General features: G+C 31.5%; 1 protein-coding gene across 1 annotated transcript in view; it reads right to left on the minus strand.

The window, feature by feature from the left end:
• The window catches only part of NBEA (neurobeachin), a 667,766-nt gene that overhangs the window by 355,295 nt on the left and 296,739 nt on the right, over window positions 1-15,732 (minus strand). The window contains exon 35 of the mRNA XM_052650319.1: window positions 12,163-12,224. Coding sequence (XP_052506279.1) covers window positions 12,163-12,224 — 62 coding nt within the window. The remainder of the gene's footprint in view (window positions 1-12,162; window positions 12,225-15,732) is intronic.

Raw genomic sequence — 15,732 nt, forward strand, 5'->3', positions numbered from 1 at the left:
CTGAAGATATGCCCAGGCATCACTGTTATTATATTTTAAAGCTTCCCAAGTGACTGTGATGTGAATTCAGTGCTGAGAACTACTGACTAAAGTCATTCTTCCCTCTCAACAAGACTACATACACACAAACCTCAAAGTTCCTAACTCACCAACATGGAGTGATTTAGTTATTATAAAGTGATGTGTACATTTCCTTTCAAATTGTTCAATTATTTAAATTCCTTCTACTTATTTGTAAAGTAGTATATTATTGCATCATAATTACATCGTAACTATTGAAGTGTCCACATCCCTTATTACTATAGCCCTTTTTAGCTCTCAGACAGTACTTCATTCCCATAATATGGTATTTGTGTAAGACTGAAAGTGTTACCTTATAATGAACATGTAAAAAAAATGAGTAATGAATGAGGTTATGCAGTGATTCTATTCCTTTACACTGATACACATTTGTTCCTGCATTTTAAAGCGTATTTCTTAAATGCATATTACCGTGTAACTGATTCTACAAGTTTCAAAAGAATTATTAGGGAGGACCTCCCTGGTGGTCCCATGGTTAATACTCCATGCTTTCAATATAGGTTAAGGGGGTTTGATCCCTGGTCAGGGAACAAAGATCCCACAGGCCACCTTGCACAGCCAAAATTAAAAAATAAAAATCAAGTAAAATACTGAAAGGGGAGATATCAAAAGCTTTGTGACAAACAAAGTACACAACATATAAAGTACACTGAGAGTTAAGAAATAGGATATAGCTGGGCAAGGAAAGGACACTTTAATGACTGTTCCAAAACAAAGTAAATGAATACATGAAAATGTATACAAAAGGATAATAATAATAATTCATTGTCATCTCAACAAAGTCGATTTCTTGGTAATGACAGAAAAAAGTATACTCAAAAATCTTAGCTACAAATCATTCCAAAGTCTTCTGCCATTTGAGAAAACATACACTCAACTCACTTGCTCCACTACTGAAGAAAATGAGCAGCCATAAGAAAAGGTGCAAATTAAACGTAGGCATCAAATTTTTATCCTCATGGGGGAAACATACTAAACTGGGTTTGAATGCGTGTTGAGAGCTGTCAAGTATAGACAGGTTTGTCACAATTTTTTAACTCTTCTCCATGGACGCATAACATTTCCTCAAGATGAAGGACTTTTTCAGAGATTTGGATATCAAGTTAAGGATCCTTTGAAACTAAACACTTTGAAGACAAATAGGTTCCAGAAGGATGACAATGAAATCCCCATGTTCTCTTCACAATCACTTTATGGCTGTGTTAGATAACACAGTAGAAATATCGGACCCTGCACATAATTTTTCCCCTACCAGTGTTTTATCCTCTGTATCAATTCAGTGCACATTTTCCATTGCCTTCTGTTTTGTATATAATTAAGTTAACCAAGTTAATGTCCTTAGAGACTTAATTCATTTCAAATTATTTGAAAATAAGGGAAATGTTTCAAGGTAAAAATGGGAGGTTAAACTGAGATCTTGTCTTTTGGAACTCTAGAATCAGTTTTTACTTCCTAGATCTTTAATGCCTATTTATCATTAGTTGCCAATAAAAGAAATAGGTATGTTCCTCAAAACAACTTTATAACAAATGTTCATTATAACTGGTAGGCTGATAAATTCTGTTCAATAAGAAAAGTTGTTAAGTACAAGGACTGAAGTAAAAAAAAATACTATGCAGAGAGAAAAACAGAGATGAGTAATGTTTTCAATGTATGCAAAATAATTAATGGAAAAATAAGTAAGTACTCAAAGTATAGATTGTTAAAAAAATTTTCATTGCTTATTTTTATGAACAGTTTACAGAAAGCATTGTAGGAAAACCTGAAAGTAAGAAATGAATAATCAATGATTAGTACAAAGAGATTATTGATATGAAGGTCAATAATAGAAAAATCATTAGGCAACATGGAAATATATCTAGTTGATCACTAAAAGAAGAGTTGGTGTATTGTACAAAGATAATGAGGTTACGGAGGATCTCAGTAGATTGCTGAATTGTGTAGTAAAATTAACACAACTTTTAATAATAAATAATCTTATGAATATATATATATACATACTTATGTTTGTATTCATAATGAAAAATAATCTAGTTTGGTTTACAATATGTATTTTTAAACAGCATTTTCTATATCTATGAACATATACAACATACAAGCAAATTTCTATTCAGCTAAACTTGAGAGGATACTCCTTCTTTACTACCTGCTACCAGAAACGATCAGAAGAAATAAAGGAAATGCCAACTTTATTAAATAAGAAAATGTTTCATATTTTAAGATTTACATAGGTAGGAAAAGAGTAAAAGATAGAATAGGGTTTTAGAATGTAGTTTTGAAGAAAAAGAACTTTTAAAACTTAAAACCAATAAAACAAAATCCTACTGGTCTATAGTCAATGAAACAACAAGGAATGTCTTTCTCTAATATCAATGATTTATGATAAAAAAGATAATTTACATTTAATAGAACACTCAAGAGTGAAGTCTTGGCTGATATACTATTTTATCTTAAACTATGTAATGCTTTTCAGGCCACTCGATGATCATCTTTGAATGTTATGTTTTTCTAGAGCTAAGAATAGGTGTATCAGCAGAGTGATCCTGAAAACTTGATAACTTGAGATAGTTGGCCAGGAAAAAGGGAAAAAGTAAGATAAATTAAAATATGAATTAAGAGAAATTATACCTTTAGAATTAAGAGCTCTAGACTATATGGGACTATCATAAAAGTGCTGGGTATTATTAAACTATGATGCAGGTTTAGCTTGTCAAATATGTTCACAGATAAACCAAAGATAAAATAGACATTCAGTGTTTCTCAAGATGTACTTTGTGGCTACCTTCTATACTTATATAGAAGCAAGAAACCATTCTGAAAATTTCCTTATTTTCAACAACAAATAGGGAAGCAACCATTCAGGACTGAGCTGTTGATGCTTCGTTGTCTGCTTGGCTTATTCACTCCCATAGAGCGCACACTATCTCAATTCACACCTTGGCAAAATAATAAATTACCCCATTTATTTATATACATATATAACTTAATTATATACAAATTATACCACTAAATACCCCATAGCCATTATCTATGCTACCATTTAAAAACAGAAGGAAGTTCTAGTATTAAACCTGAAATGTTAAATCCCTGTTTGTGCTTTATTACCATGAAGCAGAGTTATGTACAGTTACAGTAGAATATTTTATATTTATTTATGAATAACAATGCAATTATAGGCGGATAAGCCATTAGAATTTTAGTGTTGCACAGAAACTGATGTATTGTCTATCCTTTTTACCCAGAGCAAGAATCTTTGACACAATTAGCTGATCTTTGCTTGAAGACCTACAATATTCTGGACTTCTGGGATACCTAGCTCTATTTTTAGACTACATTAACATTTAAAAAAGTAAAGCACAGATGTCCGTATATGAAGAAAGAGCTGTACTAACCAATACAGAATCTACATCACATGCAGCTATTATAAGCACCTGAAATGTGGTTAGTGTGACCTGATAAACATTCTAAGTATTAAACATATGCCTGATTTGAAAGGCTAAGGAAAGAAGGAATGTAAAATACCTCATTTTAAATACTTTTATATTGATTACATGCATGCTGAAAGTATATTTAGGTTACATGAAATATACTATTAAAATTAATCTCATCTACTCTTTTTCACTTTTTAAAATATAGTTTTAGAAAATTTAAAGTCATATGTGGCTCACATTATACTTTGATTGGACAGCACTACTCTAGATTATCAACTGGGAAAAGTAATTTGTAAGCTATTGCTGTTACAACAGCAATTTTTGCTTATACTAGTAACAATTTTGTATTATGTGTAGAAATATAATTTGAAAGGATATATATTAAATGATAATTTTTTACTACTCCTGGGTAGTAAAAATATGAGGTAATAGGAAATTTTATTCAAACCTCTAATACTTATTTTTAAATTGTGCTTAATTTTCAGGGACTATTTTTTCATTAAAAATCATCATGGGCATCTATGCTCAATTGATTTTCAACAAGAGTACCAAGATCTGTTGATGGGGAAAGGATAGTCTCTTTAGCAAATGGTGCTAGAAAAATAGATAATCATTTGCAAAAGGATAAATTTGGATCCCTATACATACTGGATATAAAAAATAACTCAAAATGAATCAAAGATCTAAACTGAGGCCCTAAAATAACAAAACTATTAGAAGAGAATAAAGCGGGAAATCTCCATGAGTGTGAACTTGGCCATAGGTTCAAAAACATAATATCAAAAGCATAGGTAACAATAACAAAAGTTGATAAACTGGACATCATTAAATTAGAAACTTTTGTGCATCAAAGGACACTATCAAGAGAATGGAAATAAATAACCTACAGCATCCAAGTACATCTTTGCAAATCATATACTTGATAAGGATTTAATGTCCAGAATAACACTTTCAACTCCACAACAGAAAACTCAATTAAAAATGAGAAAGGATTTGAATACGCATATGAAAAGATGTCAACAACACTAGTTATCAAGAAAACATAAATAAAAATCACAATGAGATACTACTTCATATTCATCAGGAAGGGCTATAATTTAAAAAACAACAAATAAACAAACCAAAAATAAAGAGGGAGAGAGAGAGAAAATAGTAAGTGTTGGAGAGCACATGGAGAAAATTAGAACCCTGGTTTATTCCTCATAGAAATATAAAATGATACAGACTTTGTGGAAAACTTGCAGTTCCTCAAAAAACTAAACCCAGAATTACCAAATGACTCAACAATTCTACTCAATTATACATCTGATACCTAAAGGTATAAGCCTAAAAGAGTGACAACAGAGACTCAGATAACTTGTAGGTCTATGTTAATAGCAGCATTATTCACAATATTCAAAGAATAAACTCTGTAAGTAATTAATAAATATCTATACTAAGTGCTGGACACTGCAAGGTGTGGATGGCATGGTGAGGAACGAAACAAAAAACATCACTGGCAACATAAAAATAAAATGCTTTTTTTATGGTGTAAATGTATAGCATAATTAAAATTAATAACATTCCTAATGCAACCTTGAAAGACTCTAAGGGTTTGTCATCCATAAGTTTAGCCTTTCTTTTTGCATAGTTTAAAAAAATTCTACAATTCAAAGAGATCTCAATTAATGTGAAATAAATATACTGATGAAACTATACAAAACTTATTTTCTCCATTGGCTGAATGAAATGTTTCCAATAATGAAGAATGGTTGGCATGATGCTTACTCTAAAGGAAACTCCAATGTAATAGATAAAGAATATCATGCCTTTTTCACCTATAAGAACATCTAATTAAAACATGTAAACAGGGACCTATATTTCCTGTCTAGATATATGTATTTCAAATGTAAAAGGGAAGGATGGATTGATTAAAACCATATAACAATAAACCTGAAAAGTTTCATGAAAGAAAAGAGTTTGAAATAGCTGGGAAGATATGAAGTAATAGCAGTAATTCTGAATTTTATATTTTGATAGTGGTAGAGGTTACATCAATATAAGGAATAAAATAGCACTGATAGGAATGAAATAGCACACACACAAGTGAATGCATGGAAAGGACAGTGAAAGCTGAAAAATGTCTGTAATCTAGTTAAAAGTATTATACCAATATTGATTTCCTTCTATTGACACTGTATTATATTTATATAAGATGGTGCTATTGGAGAAGGCTGGGGAAAGGGTACACTGGATTCTGTGTACTATTTTTGCAACTTCCTATGAGTCTATAATTATTTAAACAACAACAACAAAACCACAGAAAAAAATGATCATGAAGAAATGTACAAGTGAAGCAAAAGAGGACAAATAAAATTACCTACTATAAAGTATTTTATATAACTTATTATAAAATAAAGTATGTTGAAGTACAGAGGATTGAACGGAAAAAATCCACCAAAGAGCAAGAGAATATACAAAATGGAAGGACAATGAAATATATACCACTGTTTTCACTATTTTTCAAATTGTTGTAATGCCCCTGAAGAATTTATATAATGTAAATCTAGAAAAATAAAAATTAGAAGAAAACAAACAAACCCAACAGGTAAGACAGGAAAGGGGTGGACACTGTAGCCAAGTGTGGAAAGGAGTTTTAGTTCAAGGAAGTTGTCTATCAGTATCCAGCGAAATCTGTGTACCTCAGAATATACTACATTCCTTCTCCTGTGTCACAGACACTGTAGCACTCTTAAAAGACTATCCTGCAGGAGGCCAAGGCTTACCAATTTCTTTTTGTCCCAATTTTGGCAAAAATTGATGAGAATTCATACGTAAGAAAATAACTGTTGTTTCTCTTATATTAGTACCATTTTCACACAGATGAGTCCAGCACTGAAGTTTAGCCATCATTTTCCTTCAGTGTTTATAATTCAGGTTGGATGGGAACTAATCATTATCAAGGATTGAAGTGCTGTATCATGTACAAGTATCATACACTACTAAGGTAGCTTAAAAATATGTTATAACAGAAAAGTGATCAATTCAAAATACACCTGCCAATTTCTCTAGAGTTGAAATAAAAGAAATCAACAATAAAAGACCCCATGCTACTGCTGTTGCGGTTCAGTCCCTAAATCCTGCCTGATTCTTTGCAACCCCATGGACTGCAGCACACCAGGCTTCCCTGTCCTTATCTCCTGGAGTTTGCTCAAAATCATGTCCATTAAGATCTCATGGAGTGATCAAAAGTAATTTGAATTCCATGCTCTTTAAATCTTTGATTAAATTTTCATAGAAGATGGTGTAAATAATTGGGTAAGACAATTATTGCTGTGATTTTTCAGTAGCATTCTCCCCAAGACACATTAAAAACACATTTTCTGATTACAAATACTTAGTAATACTTTAGTAGTAATACTTACTAAAAGCTTTTTTCTTTAGAATGTATACATTTCACTGTATAATTTTCTCCCTGCTGCTGCTGCTGCTGCTAAATCACTTCAGTCGTGTCTGACTCTGTGCGACCCCATAGACGGCAGCCCACGAGGCTCCCCCCTCCCTGGGATTCTCCAGGCAAGAACACTAGAGTGGGCTGCCATTTCCTATTTTCTAATAACTGAAAGTGATTATTATGACCCATATTGAGAATGCTCTATATATGTTACATTTTCAATTTCCTGCTTAACTTTTATTTATACTTAGGGTATATTAAAAGTTTCTGGCAATAAAGATGATACAACCATATTAATTCCAAAAATCTTTAAATGCCTGATTTGCTCCTTTGAGATGACATTATACCACAGATAAAAGCTGGGGTTAGGTTAGGCATGGTCCAGAGAAAAAGGTAGGGATTTCTTAGATATTCAGGAATAAAACAGTGGCTTTATTCCTTTAACAAACACAGGCAGAAATGGTAACAGGAAACAACACGGACTACTGAAACTATTTACAAGTGAGATGTTTCTTATCAATCTCAACTCTAGGCTATTAACATACTATAATCTTTTATATGAGAAACTACTCTTTTGAGATGTACTGCATGGAAATGGGTAACTACCTGTATTGCAAATAAACCCAAATAATCACATGTCTCCTACTTAATTTCTGATAGACTCCAAAATGAGGCTAGTCACTGGTCTGAGCACATACAGGTTCATTTCATTTCTCTCCAGACCTTTATTTAGACTGAATCTCCTTGCCTGCTTAGGTTGTGTAGAAAGTCTATTAACTTCAAGAGGTGCATCTTTAGTCCATCTTATTAAAGTCATTCATGAAAATCTTATTTTTATAGTTCACAGGATCAATTTTCTGTACCAGTGATATAGTTATCACTTGATGATATTCAATTTAAAATATCAAGCCATTACATTTTATTCTTCCTTCATTTCAAATTCAGCTAGACTAACAGGGAAGTTTCATGGAGAACACTAGATTTTAAGAAATAGAAAAATATATCAACAGATGTTTAATAAAGATTACAAAGCTAAAATAGAAAAAGTTGTAACTAAATAATTAAATGTGACATAATTTCACCATGATAATTAGTAAGATTTCATATTTTCAAAGATGCTTGAAAAAATGTAGTTCATGTATATTTTTCTTAAATTTATCATCTTATTTTAAACACCAAAAAAATCTTTAAATATTGAGTACTTATAAAGAAATATTCTTTTGTAGGCCTCTATATTCATCTTATCTACGTCTCTGCACCTCAGTCTTAGGTTTATTATACTTAGAAGAAGGAAAGTATGTCTTTTCCTCTGTACCATCTGATTAAACTGTATCAAATTGGAGAAAAAATTAAAAAAACTAAAAGTTCAAAGGCTAAATCATTTAACAACAGGAAGATAGTTCTTTAGTTGTGGTTCCTTTTGTAAGTGCTATGTTTAGAAGTCCTGGGTTATGGCCTTGATCACATCAGTGAAGTCACTAGAATTCTTTTTTCTTTAAGTATATGATGTATTTTAAAAAGAATAAAGGCAAACAAGACCACAAAATATTTCATGTTAGTAACTTCATACACAGATCTTAAAGAGACTTGCAAGGCTGACTTCTACTTTATGTTACTTATATATTTTGGGGTTTCTAATGAGAATAAAAATGATTTATTAAGCATACATTTGCTTAATCAGTGTTTCTAGTCAGAAAGTACTTAAATACCGAGAGACATTTTTTTTTACATAAAAGTCTCTCAATTTATAAAACATTTTTTATTGACAGATAAGGCACAGAAAAATGCAAGTGACATCTGCTAAGCTTTACTTATGAAAACTTAAAGAAATCCTATGGGATAACATCACTCAATTTTTCCTGGAGTACCTCTGATGGAGACTTCCTAAAAAAAATCTGGAAATAATTAGAAACTATTATAGTACCTTAAAAAGTTTACTTGAAAACTAAATCTGCTCTCCATCAAAGAACATAATACATTCAGAATAATGTAATGGAAAAATAAGGTACATATACAGAATAATGAAAAGCATCTCAACCACATCTGATTGTGAAACTTAAAGAAGTTGACAGAGGACAATAGTAGACCTGTGAGATACTGAAGAACTCTGGAGGAAACACTGTATTCATTATTAAGCACTGACTTTTCAAGATACTTTGTTTTATTTTACTCCAGTTCATTTTACTCTTAATTTTTTGAAAAGATACTGCTAAGTACATTTTAAAAACAAATTGAAAGAAAAGAAGAATAGGTAAATCTTGAAATTTACTTTTATGTCATGAGATTTATGGGAAGAAGAAAACTCCATATACAGTAAAAAAAAAAAGGTTTTTGAGTATCTGTGGAACAATAAATGCAATATAATGATAATGCTAATAGCATCTTAGAACTTAAAATATGTTTTTCAAGAGACCTAAAATTCCACTGGCATGTATGTCCCTTAGAGTTTAAAAGACTGTCCATATGAACTGAATTATCCTTGACAAGTACCTTCAGACACTTGTAATATGATCGCATGTAAATTTAGACCATATTTTGCACACAAACCACTGGCAATAGTAAGTTTATTCAAGAGCTCAAGATAAAAAGGAAAGAAAAGCTGATAGACTTAATAATATGTGGTAGTTAACATGAAATTTCCGAAATCAAAAGCATCAAAATAAAGGCATCTAATGAAAGAAAAACAAATGCTGTGAGAAATGCTGCTTTTTCCTTTCCTTTTTCCGTTCTTCACTACCTGTTTTCTCCAAACAAAATGTTATCTTTCCATGTTTTATCCAAATTTAGAGAAACAAAACACATTCTAAACAAATAAATAAACCAGAAAATTCCTTTTGCATTGAAAACTTATTTTAGCCAATAATTAAAACACAGTGTGGATAATATCTTTGTTGTGTTTCCCATTGTGGGAAAAACTTATTCATGCAGTCTATCAAGATAGTTACTCATTCAGATTTCCAGCTATTTTATTAGTACTAGTAACTGCTGATCATAATAACATGGAGTTATATCAACATTTGGAAAGGGCTAACTGTAAAACAGAAGAAAAACAACTCAAAACTCTGCTGTTTTAACGATTCCTCAGGATTGCCTCTGCCTTGGCACCAAAAAAAAAAAAAGCCTACAGAACCATGCTAATTCTATAGGGATCAGCTCCATTGTCAAAGAAATGCATTAAGGTCTGAAGGAGAGAACTCAGCGTTGGAGAGAGCTGCTTGCTAAGCAATCTCCACAGTACCCACAACTATATTTATCTTTCTTTATCAGAAGTCTGCTACTGCTATGTTGTCTGGCTAATGGATGAAAACAGGATATAAATCATCATGAATTTGAGTAGTGGAGAAAATGGCAGATTATTTTAAGAAATTCTGAAGACATGTCCATTTTTTGTATCCTCAAAGCCAAGGTTTTATATATCTGTCCAACAATGAATGATCTGCAAAAGATGTTTTTATTAGCTAATTTTAAAGTAGAACAGTGAATTCTTCCCACCTGAATTGCATCAAAGGAAGATTACTGATTTGTTTATCAGTTATTTCTTTGAAAATATTTTGTGGAAAGTAAAGTTTTTCAGTTTAATAGAAAATGTAACAACTGCAGCTTGTTTTTTTAAAAAATAAAGACATTTTTAAACCATTTAAACAAGGTATTTTAAATCAATTAACCACTTAAATATTTAAAATGCACTGAATTATTTTAGACGTTCAACCTAAAGATCAAGTTGAGAGACATGTTTATAATACAGCTTTGCTGAAACACTGAAAGAAAATGCACTGCATAGAGAGCTTAAATTTCTCACTCTTCCTTTCAATCAATAACTGAGGCAAAGTTTCATCTCTAGGGCCCTTAATGGCAGGAATTCCTGGAGCCAGCAAATGAGTAATGTTAAACCTATGATTAGATGATGAGGCCATCAAAGACACTAGATCCTAATGCTACATTCTTCATTTCTCTGAACTGCAGTGAAACCAGGAGCTAAGGAAGAAGGAATTTTACATTATTTTCCCCCATGAAACCATTTCTTTTAACCAGCATCATCAAGAACCTATGAGGTCCAGACAGATTTCACAGAATGTCTCTAGAACTCAGGACTCTGGCTTTGGGTAACAATTCTCAAATGTCCTGCAGATGAACTCCTGCCAGGGATGCTGTTTCCTTTAACATGTTCCTTAATTACATATCTGGATGAAAAGTGGAAAATGGATCTAATGATTTCCCTATGAATATATTCTTGAAGAAAGTAAACCTGAAGACTGAAAAATAGGTAAGTTTTGGTGGTTTTACTTTTGTTGATGTTTTAAAGGACTGGTTGAAGCCCTATTGCTGTTTATTTGGAAGTTAGTTGTGGTTTTAGTCAGACCTCAGGTCAGTAACTAGAAACAGTATATATAAATTTTCCTTTCTACTGCAGAAATTAGGATGTAAAAACTTATTACAAACATACATAAGTTCTTTTTTCATTCTCATATTACAAAATATTTAATACTTATGTGAAAATCAGGACCACCAGGAGACTTGGCAGAGCTGGCGAGAAGAAAGACCATTAGGTCCCTATTTTGGTTATCAGAAAAATGTTACATACTATTTTCTTCTAACTGCTTAAAAAAACAATAGCCAGAAATTATAATTCTATTTTTAATTCTGATTATTAAAGATAAATAGTATAAGTAGATTTTTAGATTTTATACTGAAATATATAAATTACATTAAAAAAGGGAAAGCAGCAATGTATCATATCAAAAACCCCTCGCTGATCAGCAGTGTTTTATACTCTGGCTACTGCATTAAAAAAACAACCTGCAGTTTGCGTTATCTCTAATAGTGAAAAAGAAACCATACAATTAACAATGAACATTAAAATTATAAATACTACTCTATCATTTAAAAATGATGGATGTAAACAAGGGTATCAAAATAGCTATAACAAATTATATATATATATATATTTGCAGAAAATAAAAAATAAGGAACAATAGAAGGCTAGGTAAGATGGAAAATAATAAGATAGCTAAAAGGACGGCAGAAGGAGGGAGATTCAATCAATATTTGCATGGTAAGATCATTTACATAAATACGTATCTCTATTTTCTTCATCTATGAGATAAATATTTTAAAATACATAAACATATACATATATATTTATATCCATTCTCCTGTTTAATGACATAAAGCAATCCTCATGTAATTTAATGTAATCACGTGATTAAGATTTCATACCTGAGAACAAAGCAGCATAACAAGCTCAACTACAGATGTGCTGGACTTCATACAAACGAGGCCTACAAAAAAGAAAGGTTAAAATAAGATGAAATAATAGTGGTAGAAATCATCATTCTAAGTTAATTCATTATGTAGTTTTAACTTATAAAACATTAAAAAATAGAATTCCTAAAATAAAATAGAGATACTCAGTAACAGATTCTTATAGCATTAATTTCAAAATATGCAGATATTTCAAGAAGATATGAAAAATACATAAAAATTGACCTCAGATTTGGGTTATTTATTTGGTCAAGGCATTTCTTCTATTTAAATAAGCCATGGGTAGCTTTCAAAACTGATAAGCCAGTTAGAGCTCCTTTTATTACAATGACATTTACGATGTGATTGTCTCCAGAAACACAGAACAATGATCACTGAAGATCTATCTAAATTTTGTTCCAAAAGACAATAAAATAATTTTTACTTTGTTATAGGTAACCACCCATAGGTTGTCAATGGTTAAATGAATTTTGAAATATTATAAAATGAATTTCTCATACAATTACCATGTTACACAATACTTATAAAATAAAATATTCCATGTTCTGCTTCCAAAGTCTCTGAATAGAAGTCTGAAGTAAAAAGAATTCAATGTAATAATGGCTACTACTCATTGATCACATGCTATGTGCTGGGTACTGTGTTAAGTGCCTTATGTACAAATAACTCATTTAGTTCTCATTATATTTTATGACATAGTATTATTTTATATATATATGAATTTATTTATTTTAATTGGAGGTTAATTACTTTACAATATTGTATTGGTTTTGCCATACACCAACATGAATCCGCCACACCTGTTTCCTGGGGATATACATGTGTTCCCCATCCTGAAGCCCCCTCCCTCCTCCCTCCCCATACCATCCCTCTGGGTCGTCCCAGTGCACCAGCCCCAAGCATCCAGTATCATGCATCGAACCTGGACTGGAGATTCATTTCATATATGATACTATACATGTTTCAATGCCATTCTCCCAAATCATCCCACTCCCTCCCTCTTCCACAGAGTCCAAAAGACTGTTCTATACATTTGTGTCTCTTTTGCTGTCTCGCATACAGGGTTATCATTACCATCTTTCTAAATTCCATATATATGCATTATTATACTGTATTGGTGTTTTTCTTTCTGACTTACTTCACTCTGTATAATAGGCTCCAGTTTAAGACATACTATTATTATTACCATTCTACAGGTAAGAAAATACTCTTCTTAAAAAGTCTAAATGTTGATTATATATATTATTCATTGACTTTTTTTCCATTAAAAGGATGACTGCTGTATAAGAAGAGAAGGCAGGTCATGATTGGGTAGTATTTTTAACATATAGAGAAAAATGTAACCAAGGATTAATAACAATCTCTGGAGGAGAGTATGTTAATCATGATGTTTGCTAATTTCAAATATATTTTTTAAAGTTTTTAACTGTTGCTAAAATTAACTAAATTAATAGACTCATTTTTCTTTTTATATGAAGACAAATATAATCAGTAAAAGCACTGCATAATAAGAAATGCCATGCTACCAGGGAAGCCCGATCTTACATTAGCTGTTGCTAAATAGCTAGCTAAAGTGGACCAGTTATATTTTTCTTCTTAAGGTGATTTCAGTAAAGAGTCTCAAATGTCTTCCAGACACTAGCATGTATATTTATTGTAGGGAGTGGATAAATACCCTTTTGTGCCCATTCTGCTAACAACTCTACCCTTAATGTGCAGACCTACAGAACAAGTTGTAAAAAGGCACTAGTATTCCATTTTATCAGATCTTTGGGCAGACAGCTAACTAATGAAATAAGAGGCAGATGTGAAAAGCTCATTTAAGACACAATTGTTGTAATTGATCAGCGATTCTAATACTCAGGAGCTAGAGTCAGAAAGATTAATGGGACGTTTATCACCTGTTGGCTACTCAACTATTTGAAATTCAGACAAAGAAACTAAGTAGAAGGCCAAAGAGCTATGCATAGTAGAAAAATCAAAATTAAAATTTGTACTCCATATCAATTTAGATTTTAGATTGTAAGGCTATATAATGAAGTATTAGGTTATAAGGCTATATAATGATTGATTATACAAAGAATTATTCACCATATATTCTGTGTACTAAAGTTTTTAAATACATACAGTTTTTACAAATCAGAAAAATATATGCAATTATATTCATTTCTCACAGACTAATTTTAAATGAACTTCTAAAGAACTGCATGTAACAAGAAGATTCATATTTTTTCCCAAGTATATACTATCATAAGAAAATAAGAAAAATAGAGACAAATGCTCCATCAATGCTTTTGTTCAAGGAAGTGATAACAAAATGACAGGATAGTGAAACTGCAATTTGAAAAAAAAGTATTCTGGGAACTTTGAAAATGGCCATTGTGATTTCAGGTCACTATATCTTTGCACCTTTACTAATGAGATGTAATTAGAATGAACAGAATGATAATGGACCCTCCTCAAATTAAAAAAAAAAAAAAAGAAGAAACAAAAACTAAAACCTAATTTTGCCATGAGAACACAAGCAGACAGTTCTGGAAGACTTATCGCCTTTCAAAAACTTTATAATCATTTTGGTTGGCACTATTTCTAAGTGTCAACAAAAGTATTACTAAGACAAATGGATTTTTTATTAGAGATACACACTGAAGATATCTAGAGATATTGAGACATTTAATAGAGCTACTGAAAATACAAACACTGTCTGACGACATTATCCTTGCACATTCTCTAAATAAAAAAGCACTTATTTTTGAAATTTTAAGGTGAAAGCAATAAATGTGATTTTGTACAACTTAAGCCATAAGCTTAAGAAAGCCAAATTTATCTAGCAATGCTACAAATAACTCAGGCTATATATGCATAAAGGAAGTATTTTACAAGCATATTTCTCAAATGAGATGTGATTTTGTTTTCCTTTTTGTATCTGGCAAGAAATTAATAATCAAATCAACTCTTTTGAAAACTCCTGGTATGAGTAAAGGACAGTGTTAGCATTCAGGAGTATAAGTAATAAGACAGTATCTACATCTTCCTAAGGGCTCCATTTTTCAATTCAAATCTTAAGATTATCTAACACTTACAAAGAACTTTATCATTTACAGGTTGAATTTATACATGCTGTTTTATTGGATTCTCTTAACAACTATTTGAACTAGTTATTATTACCTCATGTGATAGGTTAAAAAATGAAGGGATTCAGTGACTAGCCCAAGGTGTTTTATTCAGTAAGTGGTGGCACTGGGACCTGAATTCAAGTCATCTAACTCAAAAGCCCGTTTCTCATCTGCTGCAGAGCTGCTTAAACAATTTGACGCTAACAGGATGACAACATGTGACAATGAGAAAAATCATAATGGTTAATTCCATCTTGGGCCGATTTTGACAGTTTTCTTGGAGAAGATAACATATATGTTGGTCAGATGTGGGATCAAAAAGCTTAACAAAAAGTACAAAGGGGGCAGAGGACCAATAAATCCTGAGAAGGCCTATACAGTAGCTTGGGCGACTGGCTGATCAAAATAT

Source organism: Budorcas taxicolor, chromosome 12 (genome assembly GCF_023091745.1).
Source record: "Budorcas taxicolor isolate Tak-1 chromosome 12, Takin1.1, whole genome shotgun sequence".
Classification (NCBI taxonomy): Eukaryota; Metazoa; Chordata; class Mammalia; order Artiodactyla; family Bovidae; genus Budorcas; species Budorcas taxicolor.